This window comes from Pipra filicauda, unplaced genomic scaffold (assembly GCF_003945595.2).
Source record: "Pipra filicauda isolate LSUMZ 115617 unplaced genomic scaffold, ASM394559v2 scaffold502_size411320_pilon, whole genome shotgun sequence".
Lineage (NCBI taxonomy): Eukaryota > Metazoa > Chordata > Aves > Passeriformes > Pipridae > Pipra > Pipra filicauda.
Window position 1 is genome coordinate 135,055 of NW_024104646.1, and position 25,327 is coordinate 160,381.

At 40.6% G+C, this 25,327-nt stretch overlaps 1 protein-coding gene across 6 annotated transcripts in view; it reads left to right on the plus strand.

Moving 5' to 3' along the window:
* The first annotated feature begins 2,902 nt into the window (after positions 1 to 2,902).
* LCORL (ligand dependent nuclear receptor corepressor like) overlaps positions 2,903 to 25,327 on the plus strand; it is an 89,116-nt gene continuing 66,691 nt past the window's right edge. Inside the window, exon 1 of one of the 6 annotated variants that reach the window (XM_027727452.2) lies at positions 2,903 to 3,091. In XM_027727452.2, coding sequence (XP_027583253.2) covers positions 2,944 to 3,091 — 148 coding nt within the window. In that variant the 5' untranslated portion in view covers positions 2,903 to 2,943. The remainder of the gene's footprint in view (positions 3,092 to 25,327) is intronic. The other 5 variants (XM_027727453.2, XM_027727454.2, XM_027727456.2 and 2 more) reach the window with 5 other exon arrangements.

Consider the following 25,327-nt stretch of genomic DNA (forward strand, 5'->3'; position numbering starts at 1 on the left):
CTTTGGGGTTTTGATCCAACCCTTGTTCAGAAAAGTGGAAATGTTTCTATAAAATCAAGTACAAGTCCACATCAGAAGTAACCTCTTTTCTGGGAAGTAATTTTCATAGAGAAGAAAAACCAGTACTGTTAACGTAAAAACAACATCTCTGAAGCAGGATCCTTGGGTTACCTGTTTCAGTTTGATGTTTGGAAAAATGAAGCATCTCAAAAGGGAGGGAGTGGTTCAAAACTAGTCTCTACAGCACATCTGATTTCTAGGTAGTATTTTCAGAAGGACTAGGAGTTCAAAATCTAGGCAAGTATAAAAATTCAGTGGGAAATGCTTTCTTTCCCCTTTCCTCCACCCGATCTCTGAAATCTGCCCACCAGCTCTGTTAGTTTTGTTACTTCTTTTTTCTTTCGTGCCTGGAGAAGTCTCTCAAACAGGAGGAACCTTAAAATTGCAACAAAAAGTATCCTAAATTTGCAAAATGGAGGAGGGTGGAGAGTTATTTCTCCACTCTTTATTTAATCATAGATATCTCAAAATAAAACTCTTCAGACTCAGGGCATTTCTGTCCCTACAAAACTGATTCATGTCACATAACCTCAGGGATTCAGTTAAACACTATTCATTTAAAATTCCTGTGTGTTGAATTCATTAAGCTCAATTAGCTGTTTTACAGAAGTCACATAGTTTATTTTTATGATATTTCTTCACAAAAAAAGATGTGATCTGCCATCTGTTACCAAAGTTTTGTTCATTACAGTGGAAGCAGAACTGATCTTCAGGGCTGTGCTCTACAAGCAACCCCTGAATATATCCGTCACCCACAAAATAAAAGAACATCTTTATGAAGTTCAGAAGGAAATATCCATCATGCAAGGCTTGCAGTAGAAGCCAATGCATGACAGATTATTTTTTTTAAGCCAGTTTTATGGCCAAAAAAAAAAAAATCACTGGATGGTATTATTAGTTTGAAACCGATGCATTCTATCCAAATAAGGTTACATTTTGGTTTGTGTGGGTTTTGACAGCGACTTCCCAGAGTTACCTTGGGTTTTGCCATTTCTTTGAGGCACAGCTGACCATTTTTGTGGCTATTTGGAAGGCCAGTGCAAGTAAGAGACCCAAGGTACTCGTAGTAGATTTGAGGTGAAGAAGGAGGCAGCCAGAAGACTGGCTGCTATAAATAGCATAAATAGCAATCTATGCTTGCTATTTATTGCTGGCTATCATGCTGAAAAGCTAGAGGAAGCAATAGGCTGCCTTTTTACCTGCACTTCCAGTCTTGCCATTCTCCTGAAATTCTCCAGTGAAAGGTGGTAAGGGCTCCATTCCCAAACAGCTCTGCCTGTGACAGTCTACACAGATACACAGAGGGATGAATGAGTGGGGAATGGCTTCCTATTCATTGTTTAAAGTTGAAGCTCTTCTGCAGCTTTGACACAGTATTGCTGCTGTTAATTCTGCTCATACGCTAGAACAAGAGAAAAAAATGGATATATATGGCCTGACATGGTTCTTTCCACTGTTGTTCCTTCAACCCATATGGGGTAGTAAGGGGAGAAGCAACATTGTCTTGTCTTTTCTATGGCCTTATAAAATCCTGTTTTCTATCACAACCTGCAAATAAGCACACAAAACGTAATTTCTTGCTGAAGCAACACTGCTTACAAAGACTGTTATGAGAAGGGGAGCGTGGAGGAGGAGGACGCACCAGGATGTGAGAAAACAGCAAGATTTTGTTTTTTCTGTCTGGGCAATTAAAATCTGCTAATTGCTCTTTTGCAAGGCATGGGTAGCAATTGTCACATTAGACTGATGTGGAGGGATGTCTGTCTTGTGCTGGAGGTACAACCCGAAGGGTAACTGTGTGCAGAGCAGCACAACCAACCGTCCAAGGGGTTGTCAAGTGCTCCAAGTAATCCAATGTGACGTTTGTGTGTTAACTTTCTCGCAGTTACCTTAATCTGACTTTAGTTCTGAAGTCATTCGTAGGTTGATAGTAAGTCTTCTCAGGTGTGTTTCCAGATACTGAACTAAACCGACTTGGCTCCCACTTTCCACGCTAGTCTTTTCCAAAGGGAGGGTGGGGGATAAGGCTGTGTGAGGCCAGTCCCCAGCAAACCTCCCTGTCCCGCTCTACATGATCAACACCCCCATAAAAAGTAGGCTGAAGGCAAAGCCGTGGAAAACAGCCTGGTGAACCGAGCAGGAGCTCGGAGAACTTTGAAAATCTCCGCACAGAGTGAATCTGAGAAGCTGGTTCAGGAGGTACAGCGCTGTGCGGTGGCAGCAGGGCCGGAGGGAAATCGGGCTGGAAGCGGTCCCGGGGGTAGGGTGGACGAGGGGGGATCTGAGCCAGGAACAAGCCCTGCTCCAAGCAGCGTCCGGGGCAGCCCAGGGGATGAAGAAGAGACCTGCGCCGCTTTTTGCGATGCTCTGAGCGCGACGCTGTGAGGCGCGGGGCGAGGGCGGCCCTGCAGCGCCGGGGCCTCCGGCAGGGCCGCCGCGCCGCTTTCCCCGGGGAGCAGCCTCGGGGGTGGCGCCGCTCCCCTCCCTCATGAACTACAGTTCCCGGCGTGCCTCGCCGCCGCCCGCCCTGCCCGGGCGGGAGCGGGTGGCGCGCTACCCTGCGGGAACTGTAGGCCGGGGGACATCGATGGTCAGCGGGGCGGTGGCAGGCAGGGAGCGGGTGTCGGTTCTCGGCCCGGCGACCGGCCCGGCCCGCGGTCCGCGGTCGAGAAGCGGGTCCCGGGCGGGGCGGGGGCGCCGCGGGGACGCGCGTCAGTCCCCCCGCCAGGCGGCGCGCGCGCTCCCCGCGCCGGATGCTGAGCGGGAGGGGACGGGGGGGGCGCGGGCGCGCGCTCAGCGAGGCAGAGGGGGGTGGGGGGGAGGGAGAGGAGCCGGGGGAGCGCGCGCTCGTATGTAAATGAGCGGGCGTGAGGTCAGAGGCAGATGGAAAAGGGAACAGAAGGAATGGCCGCCGCGGCTCCCGCTCCTCCTGCCGCCGCCTCCCAGTGCCGGAGCCCCCGCTGCACGGCGGAGCGCAGGGGAGTCCGCCGAGAACTCGACTCCTGGCGGCACCGGCTCATGCACTGTGTGGGTAAGAGAGGGGGCGGCGGCGGAGTCCCGGCTGCCCGGCGGGACCGGGGGCGGCGGACGGGGCGGCGAGCGGGCTCCGAGAGAGGGACGGGGAGCGGGGAGCGGGGGCGGGCGAGGCACCCCGAGCCCGGGGCTGCCGGGTGGGCGGAGGGGGGGAGCGGGGATGGAGGAGCGGCCCCAGCGGCTTTCTTGGAGAGCGGGAGCGGAGACAGGGGCTGCGAGGGGGAATGAAGGTCCTAAGCCGCCCCCGGGCAGCGGAGGGTGGGTGTTACGGCTTTGGCTACGGCCGCTGAGTCTTTCCTTTCGCCGCCGACCGAGACCCGTTCTCAGCTCGGGTCCTTTTGTCTCGGCTCCTCGTCCTTGGCGCGGCGAGCGCCGGTGGCTGCCCCCCTCCTCTCCTCCTCCATCGCCACTGCCTGGGGGGCGGAGGGGGGAAGGGAGCCCGCCTCTGTGTGTCTGTCTGTGTGTGTGCGTGCGCCTTTAAGAGGGAGCCGCTCCTGCACTGACGGTTGGGATTTGAAGTTTTCCCTCCCCCTGGAAGTTGTCATGGCGACGGCAGCTCTCCCCCCGCCCTCCCCGCCCCGGGGCTGTCCCGGTCGCTCTCGTGCCGGGAGCTTCCCGGGCTCACGTGACTCCCCCCGCGCGTGTCCGGCGGGCGGGGGCGCGCGGGCACCGGCGGCGTTCCCGCCCGGAGCAGCCTCGGGAGCGGGTCTGCTCCCGCTCCGCTCCGCCCGGGATAAGGCAGCCTCCCCTCCCCGCCCCTGCCCCTGTAAGCGCTGGCACTCCGTACGTGTGCCGCCTCGATTTGGGTGGGTTTTGTTTGTTTCTTTCTTTGTTTGGTTTTTTTTGTGGGGGGGGGGAGTGAACACTGATGCCAGGAACTGCTTTATTTGTATTGTTTCAACAGACGTTTCCCTTCTCGGGGAAGTAGATAAGATCCTTGGTCTCCAAGTAGCGCGTTACTGTCAGTGCCTATCCTCCCCGATGGCTGAGCAGGGAAGCACATCCAGTGTGGCTGGGAGGGTTCATTCAGTGCTGCTGAGTGCACTTGAGATCAAACTAAGAAGTGAATATCTAAGTAGGTACACTTACAGGCAGTTAGCTTTGTTCGAGTGAAACTGAAAAATACATTTTTCAGTAACCTGGTGGCTGCTTCATACAGACAAGCTTCTTGATCTTGCTGTGTTGCCCTGATAACTCTTCTAAACACCTGTTATAACACCTGTATGATATCGTACTTGTATATGCTTGCACTGTCCTTTTAATCCTCCAAGTTTAATCCTCCAAGTATAATATTGTATAGGAAAGCAATGTTTATGTATTTCCTTACACAACTACACTAGATTATACTTCTTGCTGAAAGAGTGCAGTTTAATTGGAATATACAGGGAGAGCCAGTTCATTGGCATAGATGCTGTGATAAGCTGTTAAATCTCATGGACAGATATCTCTGCCAGTATGTAAGTGGCAATTTCGGTGGTTACCCGTTACTTAATGGCATTTCTCTTACAAATTTAAATTAAATCTCAAAAGTCTGCTTGACACAGTGGATGACTGAAGAAACATTGGGGCGGTAATTGCATACTGCTAGATTTGTTCAGGAAATGCAGTTGTGCAGCACGACCAACAATGAAAAAGAGAGTGCAAAGAAATATCACACCTTGGGTTCTCTGCTGGGCAGATCTGCAGTGTTTGGGAAACTTCTTAGAGTTGCTTCTTTGGTTGTCCTTTCACTGAGAATTGTAAAGTGCAAAACTGTCTCATAATTACTGATATTTTACACTGATTTTTACACCACTCTAGTGGTGCTTCTCATTCAGCTTTCTCTTCATTGGAATAAAACTTATTTAGGGTATGATATCTTTGTGTGTTCATGATGTAGAATTCAGTTAATTCAGAAGGGAACCCTGACATGATTAGCAACTGCTAAGGAGGAAGGACATTGATTATGGTTTAATAGTTAGTCAAGAGCTGTCTCAGTTAAGAACTGTTACTTGGCATGCCAGTTGAGCAGCTCTTATCAGAAAGTGTCAACAAAGTGGCAAGTGAGTAGTCCTGATAGAGGAGGTAGAGTATGCCTAACAGGTTTGGGCTGGGTTGTTTTTTGTTTGTTTTTTTTTTTTTTACCTCCTTCTTTGAAATCCTGTTGCATTAAGTTCTGTAAAAAAACCTCCCACAATAGCCCAAAATAACTTCCAAAGTAAAAATAGTTCATTGTTCTCACTCACCCAAGTATTCCCAAGGATTTGAAGAGTCTAACAAAGTATTAATGGGAAGGTCTGAGTGAAGGTCTGAACAGTTGCTGGGTTGATGGCTGAAATGGCAACATGGTGGAGGGAGGAGTGATGAGTATGACAGATTTGGCATAACTTACTTTTTCTTTCTCCACTTCTTCTCTAGAATCATATTTGTAGTAAGGTGAGAAAAACAATGTGGTAAGGCAGTAACCCCCCAATTCTTGAATTAGCTTACTGTCAATCCTAACAAAAAACAATCCAAACAAAAAAGCATCGCCAACAACAGATCATTCTACCCTTAAAATTCTTTTTAATTTTGAAAAAAAATGTAGAAGGGCGATATGATTCTGCGGACTATCATTTGTGAAGGATTATGGTCGGAGAGCAGAGCGAGAAAGTACAGACTCCTTTAACAAGTCATACTGTTTCTGCTACATTCTTCAGATATTCAGCAGTATTTTGATGTCCTTGTGTCATTTACCGTATTGATATTAAATTTTATATTTGCATTTCAGTAGTATAATCCTTTATCTCTCAAGGATTCCTCACCCACTTTCTTTATGGAAGTGGTAAACTGAGTCAGGGATAATACCTCCAAGACAGTGATTGAGGCTCACAGTTGACATTTTTATCCACAACAGTAAGACTGAAATAATATTCAGTGGAGGGCCAGTGGTGGTTAGGGACCTCTGCTCAAAGAGCTTAATTGCTGAATTGTGTGTTGGTCAAAACCTGGTTGCAGACTTAACTCTAAAGCCCATGCATATATTTAAAAGCTTGGGTTTTACCAGCCTAATATGTTAATTTGTGTCCTGCAGAATATGATTTAAAGTCTCATGTCAAAATGTTCAAGCACTTAAAGAATTTGAGAAGAAAAACAGTGATAAAATTTCACCGACGTTACTGAAAATTTGCTTATTTGATATCTAAACATATTTGAAGGTACAAAAGACTTCCCATTGTAAATGAATGGAATATATTAACAGAAATTCGAAATAGGTGTTCAGTACAAAATATCTGTTGAGCTGGTAATCTCTGTGTGTGTTATGTTGAGCACTAACATTCCTAAGATGCCTGGACTTGTGCTTATTGGATGTTCCTAACTCTTGCATGACTCAATCAGAGTTCAAAACTAGATGCTCTTTAAAGGCACCAAGAGATCTCCATTCTCTTGATGTTCTTACAGCATGCATAATACAAGCTAACAAGTACTGTTTATAGCAGTGCTCACTGCTATGTTTTGTCCTAGGATCAGTCTTTGTGACATAACATCTGAAGTTCTGAGTTTATAGAAAAGTGACAGAAAGCTCAGATTTGAAGTACCTGACTTAGCCAGTAACTGAGTTCTGTGGTGGTTTAAATTGCAAGGTATTTTGTAGATGTTGTATCGGAATGGTTAAGAATTGCTCTTTGGTGCTCTTTGATTAAAACTTTGTAATGTGAATCGGTTAATTCTATTCCGTTGGATTGAGAGGCTTTGGCAAGTCTGAGTCTTTTGTAAGTCTAGCTTTGTGGTCAGCCTTAAGAAAAAGGATTTATGCCATTTTTTCCAGCAATCATTGATCCTACTGCCCAGTTTCATTTCAACTTTACAGGTAGAGTGTTGGCAAGTACATTGAGTTCCCATTACTTTCATGAATAGGCACAGAGGAAAGACCAAATAATTGCTGGGGTGCCAGAAAAAGCTTCAAGCATAACGTTGTGCTTTTACTATATTATCAGAGTATCCTAGGGGTGAAGTTTGGGGCAGTAACACAAGGCTTTTTAATGCGAAGTGCCAGGTAACTCCAGTCATGGATGTTGAAATCTTGCTAGGGCCTTGCAGTGTGTCATGAAAATATAACAGTAAAATTTTCATTTTCAGTGAAAGATTAGATTATTATTGCAACTGCTTTTTGGAAAAAAAATACATTGCTATTTGGGGGAAGGGCAGAAGTCTTACTGTTCTGCTGCAGCTCAAGGGCACACATTTCACAGGAAATAGCCTTGGTATTGCTTTCTTATGAAAACTGAAATTTGATCAAAGCAAAAATCCATTTTTGTGAAATCTAGCATACAAATACTCCTTTACTCTTGTTACATTTTTTCAGACTTTTTTCCTTCAAAACTAGGATATTAGTGCATCTAATTCTATTTTGATAGGTCTAGACCTTAAATTTTTTTTTAAGTGTTTGAACTTCTGCTCCAGCTGACTATTTTTGAACAAGCTGTCTTGCAGGTGCACTTCCAAAGAAGAGGAATTTCCCCCTGAAAAAAGATTTGTAGCAACTGCATTTGGTGGCATCCCCACTCTTGCAACACTCCTGCATTAAGTACTTTGTATCTTTATTCCCACAACACTAGCAGTGTTCTCACTTTCAGTGTGGCTGTAAGTACTTTGCAGCAGGTTAGTGTCACTTTTTTTTTTTTTTTGGTAACACTACTGCAGTTTTAGGTGATTTTCTATAGTTGCCACAGTAGTAGTGGGAGAACTTTATTTTACTAGACATCTATAATGTTCATGAGTATCTGCTAATGATCTTTCTGGTGGCTCAATGCTCTGTTACTTGTCAGGGTACTAACAAACTGTGCAAGAATGATTTCGATAGGATACCTGCTTTGAACTCTTTTGCTTCCCTGTCACTCCAGCATCTTTAACCAGTGAACAAGCCTGCTGTAGTGCCATCGTCCATGTGATGGACAGTAATACTAGTGTAAGGTGTTCCTGTGGATCTGTTGTGCTTTGAGTTATTCCAGTGTGAAACAGATCAAGGAAGTAATCTCAGTGTTACTGCAAATGTTGGAAGAAGAATGGGCATTAAATCTAGATCAGAATCACAGCACAGGTTCACAGGCAGTTTTTGAGGCAATGAGGGTAGATGGTGTCATGTAAGGGAACAACTCAAACTAGTATTACAAAGGCAAGTGTGCAAGTCAGCATTAGCATTGAACACTTATTATGAAACCACAGTTTAAGAATGCAGTGAAGTGCCATTTTGCATCATCAAGTCCTGTGGAACTGTTACCAGACTGGAGAAATTGCAATTCTGACTATATGTTCATACTCCTTGGATGCTTGCATCAGCACTCACTGGTCCCTTGCCTGATCTGTTATAACTCAATAGCTGATCAGCAGGCTGTTGAGAAGTTGGGGGATTGCAGGAAAAAAATCTGGATGCTGCTGTTAACACAAGGATAAGGATAGGACTGTGTAAAGGAAGCAGGATGGGTGATAGCAGAAAGGAACCATTGGATTGGTTTAACTGCCTGTGGCACTGTCAGCTGCCAGGAATGCAACAGAGCCTTAAACATGCAATCCCAATTTCCCCTGAACTAAGCAGGTTAACAAAAGAGGAAAAAATGGTCAGTGTGTGTATATAGGTCAGTGGAAGTTGATGTGGTATATGTATCATGTTAACTGGTTTTAGACTGAAATAAGAGAAAACACATGGTGTTTGTTTTGCTTGTGTTGGACTATCTTTGCTTCAAATATGTAGTGTTAAATCGGCTTCTTTTCCGTATTCTCTCACAGTTCGTTTCAACTCATCAGCTTTTCTCTCAGAAAAAAGTAATTGCCTACTGCTGTCATTATGTGTTTCTGGAGGGATGTCTTAAAATTGGCCCTTGAGAGAAATCTTTACATGGGAAACAGTACAAGAAAAGTTAGATAAATGACACCCAGAGGCTTAAGTTTAAAAGACAGAGGGAGGAAATTCTGTGTATTTAGCAGTAGATGCAGCACTAGTTCACTGATCCCTTGTGAATCTGCAATTGCAAGGATGTATGGAGCATAATTTTTATGAAAGACAAAACTGTACCTGCTACACCATGGATTAGTGTACACCAACTGTACACTAATCCATGGATTGTGCCAGATGCAAGCAGTGCTTTATTTGAATTCTTTGCACTTGGAACAGAAACATGTTGCAGAGCATGCAAGTAGGTACACATATTCAGTAGTGTTGATAAAACCTGTGATTGTTTTTGGTGCTCCCTATGTCTAGATACTGGTATGTGGAAGCAGTTCAATTTTTAAGTGTTCCAGGAACTACTGTAATCTATGTCAGTGTTTTTAGGCATAGCTTGAACTTTCTTATTGTTTGTTCTTATATAGTAGCTGTTTACTTTTTATGTGGCTGATAGTGAGCTGAGAAATTTAAACTCTGAGAGTCTTTCTACACTGAGAGTTTCCTAAGCTGGAACTTGTGTAAACCAAAACCATGGAGTGCAGATAAAGTCACTGCAACTCCATCTCAGTTCTTCCCTTGGTTTGGCATTCAGTAACTGTTTAATATTTGAGGTTGGTAACTTTCAGGGGATTTGTTGTTGTTGTTGATGCATAACACAATTTTATTGTTTTTCTTTCTGGACTCACTGTACCTACCTTCAAGATTTATGTGGACTGGTATAAGCATTCATTTATTAAACAGTTCGATAAACTAGACTGTAAAACTAATCTAACTTAACACTAACCTAGAAAATAGGAGAGGAGACATGGCAGGAGGATGAATAGGAAAGAAAAAGTCAGATCTAGTCTAACTTGGATCACTTTTCTGATCAGATTTACTACATACCTGCTTTTCCTCCTGAATCAAATGTAAGTAGCTTTACTGATTTTTAGCAATTCCTTATTTTAGCAACAGTTTTTGTGGGTTTGAAGTGAGCTGAAAAACGTAAGTTGGCTGAAGAGTGTCCTAACCAACAAAACTGTTGATGAGAGAAAGAATACAGTACCACTAACAAGATCTTTCCACTTGATCTCCCTTTGTAGTGGAACTTGTCTGGTGTAACAGTGAACTGCCCTTCTGTTTTAAGTTAGTCTGGGAGGCCTACTGTGAATTTTTTTGTTGTTGTTGCTCTGGGTTGGTTTTCTGTTAGTTGAACTGTCTTGCTGTGTAAGGGAAATAGTAATACGAATGTGTCATGATGATCAATTTATCACATCAGTGTAAGCGGTTGAGGAGCTATATTCCAGCTACTAGCAAATAGACAGTGCTTATGCTGCCTACTGCTAAAATGGGAAAAATTAGTGCCTCTTCCCCTTTTCCATGCTTGCCTTTATTTTTCAGCTGTATTATATGGGTGTTTTGAATAGATAGTTACAATGGATCCCTTCTTCTTGAATATGACTCAAGTATCAGGGCTTCAAACAAAGTTATTATTCTAACCTTTAGAGTTCAGTGTGTTTATGTAAAGTGTAGAGGTCAGCCAGAGCTTTATAGACTTCACTAACTTAAAATTCTTTGTCCCAGTTAAAACCACTGTCTTTTATGTTATTCTTGAACCTTGCTCTCTTCAATGTACGTGGTGGGAACTTTGATAAGATAGGTTGGAACATTAATAGAGGTTGGAACAGAACTGAATTAGTGTGACTCACATGTCTAGTATCTAACTTCTGAAAAGTAGGATGGCATTATAAATTTAGCTCCCATACGTTAGGAAGAAAACCCAGAGAGCACAAAAGCAAACAAAACCAAGCACAACCTTGTTGGGGGAGTGATACATCTCTTCTTTTACCACTGCTAATCTATCACTTTATCCTCCCATTCTCTAAAGGTGTGAAGAAGACAGGAAGAAGGGAGGAGAGAGTAGGGAAGAGAAGATGGATGGTAGTGGCTCGTCTGTTTGACAAGCCACTACCCCCCTGTAAGGGGGCAGAAGATGTATTGCAAAGAGCACGGAACTCTGAATCTGTAGAAATGCCTTGAGTGGTAGAGATTGAATGCCTTTTTGTGGGGTGTGGTCTGCAGCATGTCACTCTGCTGATCAAAGAGCCACGTGTCAGGTTTTTTTTTTGTTTCCACTTTGGCACAGACCAGGTTCCTGCGTAGTATCTTGAAAAGCTGGATTAACTCCTTCTTAGATAAACATCCTATTCTTCGCAAAATTCTTGTGGAGTCTCAGCTACCGCTCTTGTGTTTGATTCTCAACATCCATCCAGGCTTATATCTCCATTGAAGCATGTGTTGTATTGCAGGAGTGAGTATTGGGTAAATGTTACTAAATGTGATTTTTTTGGGATTGATTTGTTTTTTAAATTAGTTGGTTAATGAAAGCTCGCTGAATTTGTGACCTCTTTAACTATGCTCCTCACTTTCAGTTTCTGTATAAACTTGCTAGGGTCCTGGTATCCAATTATGAGACACCCTAACTTTTGTGGCACCTGGGGACTGATTAATCTGTGTTCGAAGTGCTGTTCAGTGGAAAAACAATTTTTGTTTTCAGCGCTTTATTCTAAAATGCTAATAACTTCTTTTAAAAATGCTTAATTTTCGGATTAAAAATATTTATCTTCCCTCTTCCACCAATTCTCAACTTTTTCAAATCATCTTAACTATAGGCTAGTTAGTCTTACTTATGAATAATAGTTCTCACTGTCATAATTCCACTGCTTTATAAACTAGCTATAGTGCATTTCTAGTCTGCTGAGCCACTAATAGGTCAGAGAGCCGTTTAATTGATCTAGGGTTGAATATGCTACTGCTTTTCGTAATTATTGTCAAAAAGCTTTGCACATCTTATTTAAAAGTTTCACTTACCATTCTAAAGGCACTTCTCCATTTAGGAATGCCAGGTTAAAATATTCTTCATGCAAAACTACTGGATGTCTTTTGATTAACAATGAATTAGTATTGCTGCCATATATAATGTAGATTATAGAAGACTGCTTTAAAGGAATCTTGCTTTAATTCAGCTGTCAGTTTGGCTCACAGGACAGAGACTGTGCTGTAGCAAGGCCCAGTTAAATGCAAAGATCTGACTTTACCTAAGTGTAGTTATTAAGCCCCCTAATCTGAAAATGGGGGAGGATTATCAAATGGCTACTGTTTTGTGACCTATAGTTCAGATGTAGGTCATTCTGGTGTTAGCCATCTGATGAGTGGGGGAAGAAAAACAGGATCGACTTAGGTTGTACTGCTGTCTTAAACTGTTCTGTGTAAGGGTTTAGTGCTGACTGTGACAAACTGTTTCAAACGTTTGCTGTGCTACCAACTGAATAATGCAGTGATGGTGGACTTACCTGTGATTCTGGTACATACTCCTTCAATTTTCTTATTCTTCCTGGACCATCTTCATCCCTCTCTCCATCCTTCAACTTTCATAAGTAGTATTTAACTGACTAAAAAAAAAAACTTTAAAGTGATACAGTACAATGGCTGTTGGGGAAATATGGTTTATAAACTCACTTCTGCCATCGTGAAAGGTGTGCCTGCCCGCAGGGACACCCACAGGGGGACTGGAACTAGATGAGCTTTAAGGTCCCTTTCAACCCAAGCCATTCTATGGTCTTACCTATTTAGTTTGGAATTTCACCGCCTGTTGCATGTTCCACTCAGTTGTGGTACCTGGCTTGTGAGGTTCAGAGATGTTCTGGTGATGTTTAGAGAGTTTTACCATAAGGAAGAGATTCAGAAGGTTTTGTTTCAAAGCTCTCCTGATTGAAGTCTTGCCATACCTATTTCTGTTGATGCCTAAATCTGAGAAATTATTCATTTGTAGTTGTCCTGTGATCTGTCAGAAAACGAGATTCTTTGGTCAAAGTAATTTCAACGGTGCAGCTCTTGATGGGTTCTTTACTTGTTTACAGGTGTGTTCCTGCACATCATTTAATTCGATGTGAAATGAAATGTCATGTGTTTGTCTTTGAGGCCTATATCATATTCTCTGCTGCTACCATCAGTCAGAACTTCAGGTGTACTTGTACGCTTCTTTTAATTATTGGTTAAATGTATTTAGCAAAGTAGAACCAACTCTTAAAGAAATTTTGTTCTCCAGACTGGACCATCTCCTTCAACATTACTTGTTGACTTCCTCCCTTTTTGTCGGTTCCATGCCTATTTTACGTGAGTTGTGCAAATTCCTCTCAGGCTTGACAAAGTTTTGTCTTGAGGTGCCAATTCATGTTTAATCGGTTAAACCATCACAATACATCTGTCCTAACTCCAACTGATAAATGTGCTATAGGCACTTAATACCCGTCTGCTATAGTGGTGTACTGAAACATGCACTCCTATTCCATGTCACCAGGTCCTCACAGCTTTCTAATGAGGAGCTCAGAAATGTGAGGTGGCTTTTGATTTTTGGCCTTTCCCTTTTTCCTTGGGTGCCTTACTGTAGTTTCTTTTAATCCCTTACCGCTTTTTAAATAGCAACAACAAAATCTCCCTAAACTGATACTGGCCTTCTCTTCTGGAATACCAGATGTTAGTATCTTCTTAGAAAGAGTTTCTTCAGCAGCACCATCAGACTGGTCAGGATGTAGTGAAAAGTACCTTTATTTCCCATCTGCACCCTTGTCAAAGTCTACTGATTCCTGAACAAATGTGTTCTGCCCCAGTGAAATAGTATTTAATAAGAAATGCTCAGTTTATAATTTTTGATGTGGGTTCTTATCTTGAAATGTTGGAAGTGTCCCGAGTGCCCTGAGCTTAGTGCTGATGTGAAAAACTGCACTTCAGCACTGACCCTAGATCCACTTCTGTGCACAGTCCTCAAAAGCAATGGTAGACAGTTGAATCCTGGATACTTAGTACCTCGCTATGTCACTTGCACAGAACAGGGTGTTTTCTTAAAGATAGGGCTTCGACAAACCATGAGAGTTTCACTGGAGAATTCACATTGGAGAAACCTTTCAGTAAATCCTAAAATACCAGACTTTTTTTTATGTCTGAATTACTGTTGACATCTCTGGCAAGCACTCTGTCCCTTCGAAGAGTGAAGTGAAAGTTTAAGAGATCATCGATTTCTTATTGACTAGTCAATGCTTTCTGCAGTTACACTGCAGGATAAAAAGCCAAAATCCACTGTAGTGTATCTTGAGGAAACTTGTGTGAAGATTTAGGTTATTGAAGTCTGTGGTGTTACTTGCTACATTTCTGTTAATTGGTGACTTTAAGAATACTTGTCCAGTGGTCCAGGAAGGGGGTTTGCTGGCCCAAGCCTGACTTTGTAAGGCCTTTACTTCAGGTTGTCACATATAGTAATAGTTTGATTGCTGCTACTTGATGTAACTTGAAGTCATTTCTGGCTCTTCTATGTCTGAAGAGAGCCTGACATCTTTTCAAAATCTGTCTTCTGAGGAATTAAATCACTTTGAGGAGACCAGTATTAACAGAGCATCTGAAAGGACATAGGGTGACTGCTTGTTTTCTCAAGGCCTTTTTTATTAATTTCCTAGATAGGGACAATAAATTGCTTACCTTGTCTGCCTCGTTCAACCACCAGCATCACAAACTCAGAACAGCCTCTTGTACTGTTGTGTGAGAGCATAGTTACTTGGTAGTGATTTGGGTGGTGTATTTGAAGAGCTGTTAACTGTCCTTGGCTGTGTGCTGCTGCACTTCTCCACCTTGCCCTTAACTGACCTGATTACGTGGTATACAGGATAGTTGCAAACTGGATATTTGACAGCTTCATGATTTGTACATATCGAGTGGTAATCAGGCATTTTCTCCTCTTTCTTTCTCAACCTTGCTGATAAGTAATAAGTGCTGTTTTGCTCTTTGTGTGAGATATGAGTGATCTTGACCTATGAGACTGATAAAGAAGCTTACCAGATAAGTAACTTTATATGAAGTTTTCCATAATGCTGGAACTGAGATTTATCTGGTTCCTGCAGAAGTTTCCCTCTTGCTGGAAATGCAGACTGTAATCACACCTTTCTTTTAAGAAATTCTATTCATGTATTCTTGACCTTGCAGTTCACTTGGCTTCCCTAAGTGGTTGCTGTTGTCTTTTTAAATTGGTGCATTAGGAGGAAAAAGTACCCTAGTTAGAGATCAGCTCAAAGTACTGAAGTTTCCTGTTTTGTCTTGCTTGAAATTTGTGGGAAGCAATGGAATATGGCTGTCTTGGGTCAAAGAAACTCACTAAAATGTGAATGGAATAGTGAACTCTGGTAAAGACTCTACCTTTTCTATTTATAATTCATGGTTCTTGTGAGAAAAAAAGAACAAACCCAAAACAACTGGTTCAAATGCCTTTTTTTTTCTGTTTAAACTTAGTACAGAATTTTGCTGAGGAGTTGTTTGTTTTAGGCGCGAAATAGGGACATTAACTTTTTTCCTTTTTTGCACAGTATAAGGTGAAGAGGTATCTCATTGTTTTTAAAGCAGACTAACAAATTTAGAAGCGAGAATCACTGTCTGTCTGGAAATAATGAATGTTTGCTTCTGCTAAGGAAGAGACAGTGCTGGAATACAGAAGGAACAGAGTGTTTCTGAGACAGGATAGCTACTGTTTAAACCCTTCCGCCTTGCGTAAGAGGTCTGTTCTCCACATGATTCAAGTATTCAGAATCTTGCCACTACTTAAAAAACGTATCTGGTTTTCCTTTGTGGAGTTCTACGTCCTGCTTGCCAGCTCAGGTTGGACAGTTGATAGTAATGTGAGCTTTGCAGAGGCTAATCAGAAATTCATTACAAAACTGTTACAAAAATCTCCCAGTAAATTCTCAGATCTAGTATATGGTTTCAGTTGAGTACTGTATGAGTTCTTTTTCACAGCAGATCAGAGTGTGAGTCCCACACTTTGAATCTTACTGTTTTGTGCTTTATATTGGGCCTTTTAATGACTGGGAGAAAGTTTATCAAAAGTTTTTACAGATGCATGCTAATTGATTTAACTTCCCCACCTCCCCCCAAAAAAAAGAAAAAACCCAACGAAAAACACCCCTTGACAAACCAGCCAAACAAAGAAAAAACCCACCCAAACACACCTTCTTAATCTTTGAATTGTGACAAATGCTGAAAGCAAAAACCAGAGACTGTCTAACTTTTTCTTGTTCTCTTCTTATGTGATGTTTTTTATCTGATGAATGTGCCTAATGTGAGACTAAAATTCGTATATAAAGTCTGCATTTCTATACTTCTGCTTTTCCAATCTCCAATGGGAAATGAGGGAATTCAGCCTCAATCAGATGTTAAACAATTAGAAACCTGTGTCTGTTCTTTCCAGTATATTATGCAGGTTCAACAGATGTTCACTTAATGATGCAGATTCCAGGTTGTTTGTCCATGACGTGGAAGCTGAGATACACTGCCTGCCTACCTTGAGCAATGTCATATTTTCTTTTAAGCACTGAGCATGTTTAAGAACTGATTTGAAATCACAGTTTATCTGAATTTAGAGTTCTTTGAACCTAACTGGAGCATCTGAGGGACTTGCAATTTTAACCTTGAGTACCGGAAAATCTTTTAGAGAAAGCAGGCATAGTTAATAATTTTTATTTGAAGTTTTCACATAGATGAGATAGTCCGTTTATTGTTAACATGTTGCTAGCTCTAAATTTTGTCTAATGTGCCTAGCCAAATGGATTAAAAAATGATGATTGTTAGAGGGGTTTGGGGGATTTGTTTATTTTTTAAAACAAGGTATTTGTAAAAATAAACTGTAAATTAAAGATGCAAATACATGGTGTAGACATTATAAAGTGCTTAAAAGTGAACTTATGACAAATTTAAGAAATTACCTGCTAGTATAAAGGTATGTTCCACTCATTTAATGGTAAAATTGTGGTATTTCTAGGATTATTAAAATGTTTTTTAATAATATGATTTCAGCATTTGTGTTAATGATGTGTTTATAAATATTTTGAAGAATGCGGCATTGAGATTTATAGGGTTCATAGTGTTATTATTTGGCAACTAGACACAAGATGCCTTTCCTTCTGTAGCTTCAGCAGATAAGAGAAGTGTAGATTGATTTCAGGAACCCTATATTAGTGAAGTCTAGTTGCAGGATTTGAGTCAAACTTTTTTTTTTTTAATGATAGAAACCAGTAAATAGTTTCTGAATAACAAACAGTCTCTGAATATGAAGAAGTTGGATCTACTGGGAGAGAAGAACGACTTTTCTCCAGTTCATAATTTCAGAGCCATTTGTGGGGAATAGGCAGGTTGTTTGAGTGACATAGAAATTATAATTGAAAAGAAACCTTCTGAAAATTCCCATGAAACTCTGATTCTCTTCGGAAATTTCTCATACTTGTAAAACAATGTCAGGCATCGGTTTCATGGAGTGCTCTGAAGGCTTGCAGCTTCATTAGCTTGCAGTAGACACATAATGTAGTAGAGAATCCTGAGCTTCAGTTTCTCAAAAGCCCATCAGGGTAGGTATGTTTTGAAATTTTTTTGTTTTGGCTCAATGAACTGGTGTTTTCTGATAACTGCATTTTTCTCTAACAGCTTTTCTGTGCAGAAAGGTAAATGTTCTTCAATTCTGATAACCCAGGAAGTGTGCCAGACCAACGTCATTTGTTAATTGACTGCTAGACTTTCTCCCAGATGCTGGTTAGATGTCTGATACATAGATGTCTGATACTGCATAGTAGTAAAACAGTGTTGCTACAGATTCACTGTGGACTTCACTTTTCCATGATGATTTAGTGAACATCTGACTAGGCCTTCACGTAGAAAAGAAGTCTTTGTCTAGCAATTCTAAACTTTTTAGATAAAATAGCCCAAATTTTCAGTCTTCTTGTACATCTTAAAGTTATGATTAAGAAACAAGAACATGCTTCAGGCACATGATCTTCTGAAAGTGACAGTTGTTCCTATGTTTTACTCTTGGGCATTATTTTCCTCATGTTGCAAAACACTTAAATTGATATCAAATGAGGAAGTCGTGAGCATTTTTCCAAGCTGGATGTAATTCTCTTTTACTGTGAGTTCTTCTCCCTGAATTTTCTTCTCTAAGGGTCCAAACTGGTCAAATTATTGCCAGCGCTTTCCTGAGTAACAGTCGGTATGTATAGCTAGCTCTGATGTAAGAGTCTGGAAAAAAGAAAGGCAGTAGAATAAGCTTAAGAGCCTGAAGAACACTGATTTTCACACCAACTCCATATTGCATTGTTCCTGTGTGGCAGCTGGGATTGGATCACCGTTCAAAGAAAGAATTTTTTGAGAACAGAAATGAAGTTCTGGTAACTGTCACTTGGAAGAGTTTTTCTCTCCCCCTACCACAGAGTAGCATAGTCACTTCTGAAGTGTCTTTCTTATGCCTTTTAAATTATAAATAACACAAATCTCTCAAAATATCTTGCCACTACTACATTATAAATTAAATCTTCTTTTAATTTTGGCAATGTCTGGAAGGTACAGTAAGAGGTGTCATGTGGGCCTTCGTATTTACAGGTCTGCAAGGACACATTCTTATTGGCATCGATTACTTTGGAGTGTGGAGATGCTTCCTTTCTTATTGAACCTCATTTTTCTTGCTGTGATTTTATAGTACCCGAATGCAGAGTTGATGCCAATTGCAATCTTTATTTAACCCACAAATTTTTTTTCCCTGTTGGCTGCCACCCTTTTCTTTAAAATTGTGCACAACTGGGGGGGGAGGCACGACATTTCCTCATTTTGTTTTGCCTCTGAGGTATGGCCAGTGTCAGTCTCCCTCTTTGTATTCTGCTTAATACTTTTAACTGCTTAATGTTACAACTAGTTCTTTTGATGTACCTATTAGTTTTTGGAAACTGTATTTCATAACTCTTTTAATCCCCACAAGAAAGCACAGCATAAAGGGTGAAAACAAAGATTTTTATCCTAAGTGAAAAGTAACCAGTTAAAACTGAAGTTGTTCTGTAGTCTCATTTCAAGTTTTGGTCCTCCTGTCTCATTGGCAGCAGAAGTGAGTTACTCAACTACATTAGTTCTTGGAGTCGAGATTTGCAGAGAAGGACAAGCATCTTTTTTAGCTATGGTTTGGAATTTGTATTGGAGTCTAAATAGAGGATTTCCTCCCTTTCATTTTGGAATCTCTGGTATGTTGGTTCCTGTTTGCTTAGGGAACTGAATCAATATGGTAAAGAAAATGAGTGTTTTAAGTTAAATGTTTAGAACTTTCTATTATAAGAATACTTTTCTTTTTAGTGCTGTAAGCAAGAAATGGATTCAAGTTAGACAACATATTCAATAGAAGCTCCCACCTTACTCCACTCATATGCAAAATTTTCTTAAATTAAGTCTCAAGAATTTTTCTGCAAGGAAAATTGACTGCTTCTTACCTGAGAATCTGGCCAAGATTCTATCAAATAATGAATTTTAGGAATAGATATTCTGTAGTGATATTACAAACCGGAAAAATAAAATCTTTGAATAAATATATATATTAATTTTTGCTTCTGTTGTCATGCTTCATGTCTTGAGTATTCTGTCTAGCAAGATAGTTTATTTTTTTTCTTGCCACTTCTATAAATGAAAAAAAGGTGATTGAGTGTTTCCTTATTGTTTTGTATATTTTATTGGGTTTTGTTTTTTTTTTTAATCTCAGTGCTTCATTTATTTCATACCACGGTCAATCCTTTCCAGATTGTTGTGACAGTAGATTTTTTTAAAAAATTAATAGAACCAAACCAAAACAGACCACATCAATAGCAAAAACTCTGTGACCTGGAGAATTATGTCAATATGTCAAGAGTAAAATTATTAATCCATCTGTGGCTGGGGGGCAGAGAGGACAACTGCTGAACTGTGGAAGGAAGGGAGAGGCAGAAGAAACAGCTAGAGATGTTAACACTTAAATTTTCTCTGTTAAACACACTGCTCCACTCTTATAAAATATTAAAATAACTGTCTTCTTTACAGAATATTCTCCTCTAACAAGTTGTACAGGAGTTGCTGCTTGTATCCTAATGGTGGGATAAAGATGACTAGGTGTAGTAAAAAAAAGGATGTAATTATTTAATACTTTTCAAAGTTTTGATTCAGTGCTACAGAAAGCTCATAAAGTTTTTTCTAAATCAATTGAGAGTGGTCTGTTGTATCAAAGGAACTTGGTGATGACTGAGTAATAAACACAGGTCTTCTAAGGGTTTTGACTTTCTGATGCAAATAATTTTATTTTCCTGTCACTTGGAGACAGGAGACCATGTCCTTATTTGGAGACAAAGAAATGCCGTTCAGAGCAGAAAACAATTTTCCAGGAAAACCAATTGCCTTCTGTAGTGGCAGATACGGTGGGCAACAGATTGCAAGCAGCACCTGTAAAATGAATGTGTATACTTCAGAAGATTGTAAGTTAATATGATTAGAAACTGAAAGATGACTGAACACTAGCTCCAAGTCCTTTTCCTATGAAAGGGATAACTTGTAAGAAAGGCAGATGACTTTTGCCTTTTTAAGTAAGACAAAATACTGCTTCCTACTCTTGCCCCTGTATTAATGATAAGTAGTATTTATCAATAAATATTGAAGCACTATTCACAGAATAACAGAATATGCCAGTTGCAAGGTACCCACGAGGCTCATTGAGTCCAACCCTTACCTCTGCACAGGACCATCCCCAAGAGTCACACCATGTGCCTGAGAATATTGTCCAAGCCCTTCTTGAACTCTGCCACTTCAAGGCTCGGTGCTGTGACCACTTCCCTGGGCAACCTCTTTTAGAGCTCAACCACCCTTTGGGTAAAGAACCTTTTTCTAATATCCAAACTAAACCTCCCCTGACACAACTTCAGGCTGTTCCCTCAGTTTCTGGTCACCACAGAGAAAAAATCAGTGTCTGCCCCTCCTCTTCCCCTCACAAGGAAGTTGTAACTGTAGTGAGGTCTCCCCTCAATCTCTTCCAGCCTGAACAGACCTAGAGAACTCAGGTGCTCCTCATACGGCTTCCCCTCAAGGCCCTTCACCATCTTTGTTGCCCTCCTTTGGAAGCTCTCTAGAGCCTTAATGTCTTTTTTTATATTGTGGCACCCAAAACTGCACACAATATTCAAGGTGAGGCCACACCAGTGCAGAGCATAGTGGGACAATCCCTTCCCTCGACTGCCTGGCAATGCTTTACCTGATGCTCCCCAGGACATGGTTGGCCCTCCTGGCTGCCAGGGCACTGCTGACTCATATTCAACTTGCTGTTGACCAGGACCTCCACGTCCCTTTCCATGGCACTGCTTCCCAGCATCTCATTCCCCAGCCCATACGAACATCTGGGACTGCCCCATTCCAGCTGCAGAATCTGGCACTTGCCCTTGTTGAACTTCATATGGTTTGTGATTACCCAGTCCTCTAATTTGTCAAGGTCTCTCTGCAGGGCCTCCTTGCCTTCAAGGGAGTCAACAGCTCCTCTGAGTTTTGTGTCATCTGCAGACTTGCTTAGTATCCCTTCCAGTCCTGCATCCAAGTCATTTATGAAGATGTTGAAGAGCACAGGGCCCAAGATGGAGCCTGTGGAACCCCACTAGTGACAGGTGACCAGTGTGATGTTACCCCATTCACTATTACTCTCTGTGCTTGACCCATGAGCCAATGGCTCACTCACCACATGCTGTGTTTATCCAGCTGTGTGCTGGACACTTTGCCCAGAACGATCCTGTGAGAGAAAGTATCAAAACCTTTACTGAAATCCGAAAAGATTACGACTGTCTTCCCTTGATCAACTAGTTGGGCTACCTTGTCATAAAAGGCAATCTAGTTTGACAAGCAGGACTTTCCTCTCATGAAGCCATGCTGGCTGTGACCAATGACTGCATTTTCTTTCAGATGTTTTTCAGTACCTCCCAGAATAATCTTCTTCATAACTTTACCCAAGCACTTGAAGAGAGCAATTTTTCTTTCAGAGAAACTGTGACTGGTGCTTTGTCTGCCTGGGGTACTTGTTAAAAAAAAAATAAAAGCTGTCCTAATACTTGATGAACCTAACGAAGCTGAATTTTGTCTGTGGTATGATTGTTTTAATCCAAGTTCTCATAGCTGACAGTGCAAACTACAAAACTTCCTTCAGAAGTACTCTTGTACTGGGCCAAACTTAATAATGCAGTAATGAAAATGTATAGAATGGAGAGACGGAGAACTGAAGTTTGTCATTTAGATATAGTAGTTTTCTGAATTACATGTTGTTTTCAGAAGGGATCACTTTTTAGTTAAGCAAAGGAGAGCAAACTGCCAAGGCAAGAGGGGGAAATCTTGTAAGTCATTGCTCTGGTGCGGAAGAACCAAGCTTAATGTTTTTAATTGCTTATATATTTTCATATATATACATATAAGTAATATATATATATGAAGGGAAATTTTTACTTCTCATGGTATTGTCAGTTATGTCAGTGAGTTTTAGCTCAGAACTGTGTGTTTGTGTGTTGTACCTTGGCATGAAATAAATAAAAGTGTATGGGGCAAAGGATGCTAGTCATTAAGGAGGTTAGCCCACTAGTTAGGGCAGAAACCAGTGTGCAGGATCTGTCTTTCTGTCCTTACTTGTGCATAACCCAATGTGATTTTAGTTTCTGAAACTCCTCATACAATTTATGTAATAGTCCTCATAGATTAAGAAATACCACCTCAAAATATGGGTTATATGACTTCAGAATGGGAATAGAGTTTATGTGAGAACTAGGTAAGTGTTCCTGTGTTCAGAGGCAAGTGCAGAAACAGGAACTCTTAGTTCTTATCAAATCTAACAATTAAGTGAAGTAATGGTAACTATTATCACACCAAAAAATAAAAGAAGGTAGTTTCATTTTAATGCTGTGTCTGGCAGTACTCTGCCCAATCTCATTAAATGTAATCCTGTTCTTTGGATTTTCCTAATTACATTTTAAAGACCATTTATTAAATTTTAGAGCCTTCTAAGAATTGAAATCAGCAGCTCTGAACCTACTTTCATATTAGTTTTGATTTAAAAAGCAGCCTTAATGGGCTAAACTCTACACTACTTAGAATGTGCAATTTTTTTCTGTTTAACTTTGCATTGTTTTCTCTGCTAAGATTATTGAATATACTCAAAAAGCAAGGAAGATACATACAACTTCCTTGCTGATGCTTGTTACTTACCAGCGTCTCAAATAGGAATAGGAGTGAGGACTGATTTTACTTAAGAAGCTAAATAACAAGTGTTTTGGACTTCAGTAAAAAAACTTGAACTACCATAATTCCGATGTGATTGCTGGTATAGTAAGCCACAAACTGGAGGGTGATGAAAGTTTCTGGGATAAGTTAATTTTTGGACATGCAGAAGTTATGAAGATTTCAACATACACTTCTGCTAACTTTGTTAGGTGAGTTAACAAAGGTATGTTTTACAGAGTCTCAAGATCCTTTTCTTCATACCCTGCCTCCAGAGGCTGTAGTGCTTAAAGCTTATGTCTTGTTTCATTGTAGTAAAAATACACCTGCGTGCCCTGTCCTTCAAAGTGGTGTGCAGCAGTCTTACCCTGTGCCTAATTCAGGATATGCTGGAAAAGAAGGGAAGAAGCAGAACTTAATTTGCTCTCAGAATTTTCCAAGTTCTTTAACAAGTCTCCAAAACGTAGTTAGAGAGAACAGTAGGATCTCATCTAAAAGGTAACCTTTCAGCATTAAGATGCTGAAAGTAAATATGAATAGATGAGCAGTAAATATGAATAAGATGAGCAGTATTGTTAAGCATTTGCCTCTTCCATTTCAGTTTTTTCTATCTGTGTGAGGAGCATTCATCTACAATTTCTGGTATGCATCCAGAAGTATGAATAAAACAGTCATTATGGCTCAGAAAAATATCAAATCAAAAGTGAATTTATTTAGAAGTATTTTCGCTGAAAGCTTTTATCAGTTCATCTGCTCATACTTTCCTAAACTGGAAAAAGCTGCTGCAGATCAGAGAAAGGGAGAGCAGGTATAAGTGAAAGGTTTTTCTAGGTGGCTTATTGTGAGGTCATTGACGTGATGACAATCTGAATTACAGTGCTTTTAATAGGATTTTCCATCACCTTTTTTTTTTCTTATTTTAAACTCAGTGGTTACATGAATTCCCATTTATCCTGTTACAGGTGCCTAGGCAAGTACTCAATATGACCCTTACAACAGTTGTCATTATTATAGTTTGCCTAAGTCTTGTGAGGCCCCTCCTTGAGATGTAGTATTATTTTATTCTAGCACTGAGTTAAAGAACAGGTAAAAAGCTTTTTAAAAAAAGCCAAAAGTAAAAATTACTAAATTTTAGTAAAATGTCTCGAATACAGTAGACTTAAAAAAAAAGTCTGAGAATCGAATTACTTCTGAAATAGAAACATGGAAATGGGAAAGGAAAGAAAAGATTACTTGTGAAAGAACAAAGACTCAAAAGTTAATGAAAATATATTTCCTTTTATGAAATGGACTTGCATTTGAAAAGAACATGCAAATACTGGAGTTAATATGGCCATATACAAGACTAGGAGAATCAAGAAATTAGTATGACGTAGAGTGTACCAAGCCTATCAAAAGCTTTTTAATACAACCTGTGCATATACTACTCTTCCCAGCTGTATAGTAATTACCCTTCCTATCTTCAGACCCACCAAGTGGTGCATTTGAAAGCAGTACTCAAATGTCAGCTTGCACTTATGACATGATATTTATTCCTTTTTGGGCTATTCTCCTAACACACAATTTGAGTAATTCAAATTTGTTGAAAACATACTTGCAGTCTCAGTTGTGATCACCTAGAGGATGTGGGGAGGGAAGGAGGAGACAGGCAGTTTGAGAAGGTGTTGAATTCAACTCTGAGGCTGAAATAACTATTTCGTCTAAGAAATATTATGGAGATAAAGCATTTGGAAAAACAGTAGCCAATGTATAGCTAAACCTGTCTGACCTCAATTTGTATTTTATAATTGTTCAATTGCTACGTCTGTCCAAAATTAATCTAGACCAACCTTGTATTAAAATTTCTAAGTGTACCTCATGATTTTCGTAGAATATCGATAGCTTCCGTGGAGACAGGGACCACTGGGCTATTTATTAGTTTCTGAATGGAAGAGGCTTTCATAATAAACAGCCACACTGCTCCTGCTGCTGAGGAGTAGAATGAAGAATGGCACTATCTGGTCATGCAGTGAGAAAAGAGTCCTTGTGTGTTCCTTGAGTACCTCTAAGTGTGTATAACGTGCACAATCTGGGAAGCTTCCATGGAATGTATACATTTAATTATTACTCTGTTTTATTCATTACAATGAATTTTACAGCCTGTACTGTTTATACATGGCAACATACACTCTCTAATGCAGACAGACTTTTAGGATGTTTCAGACACTGAGCAGTTTACTGTGATAAAACATTAGGGGAAACTTA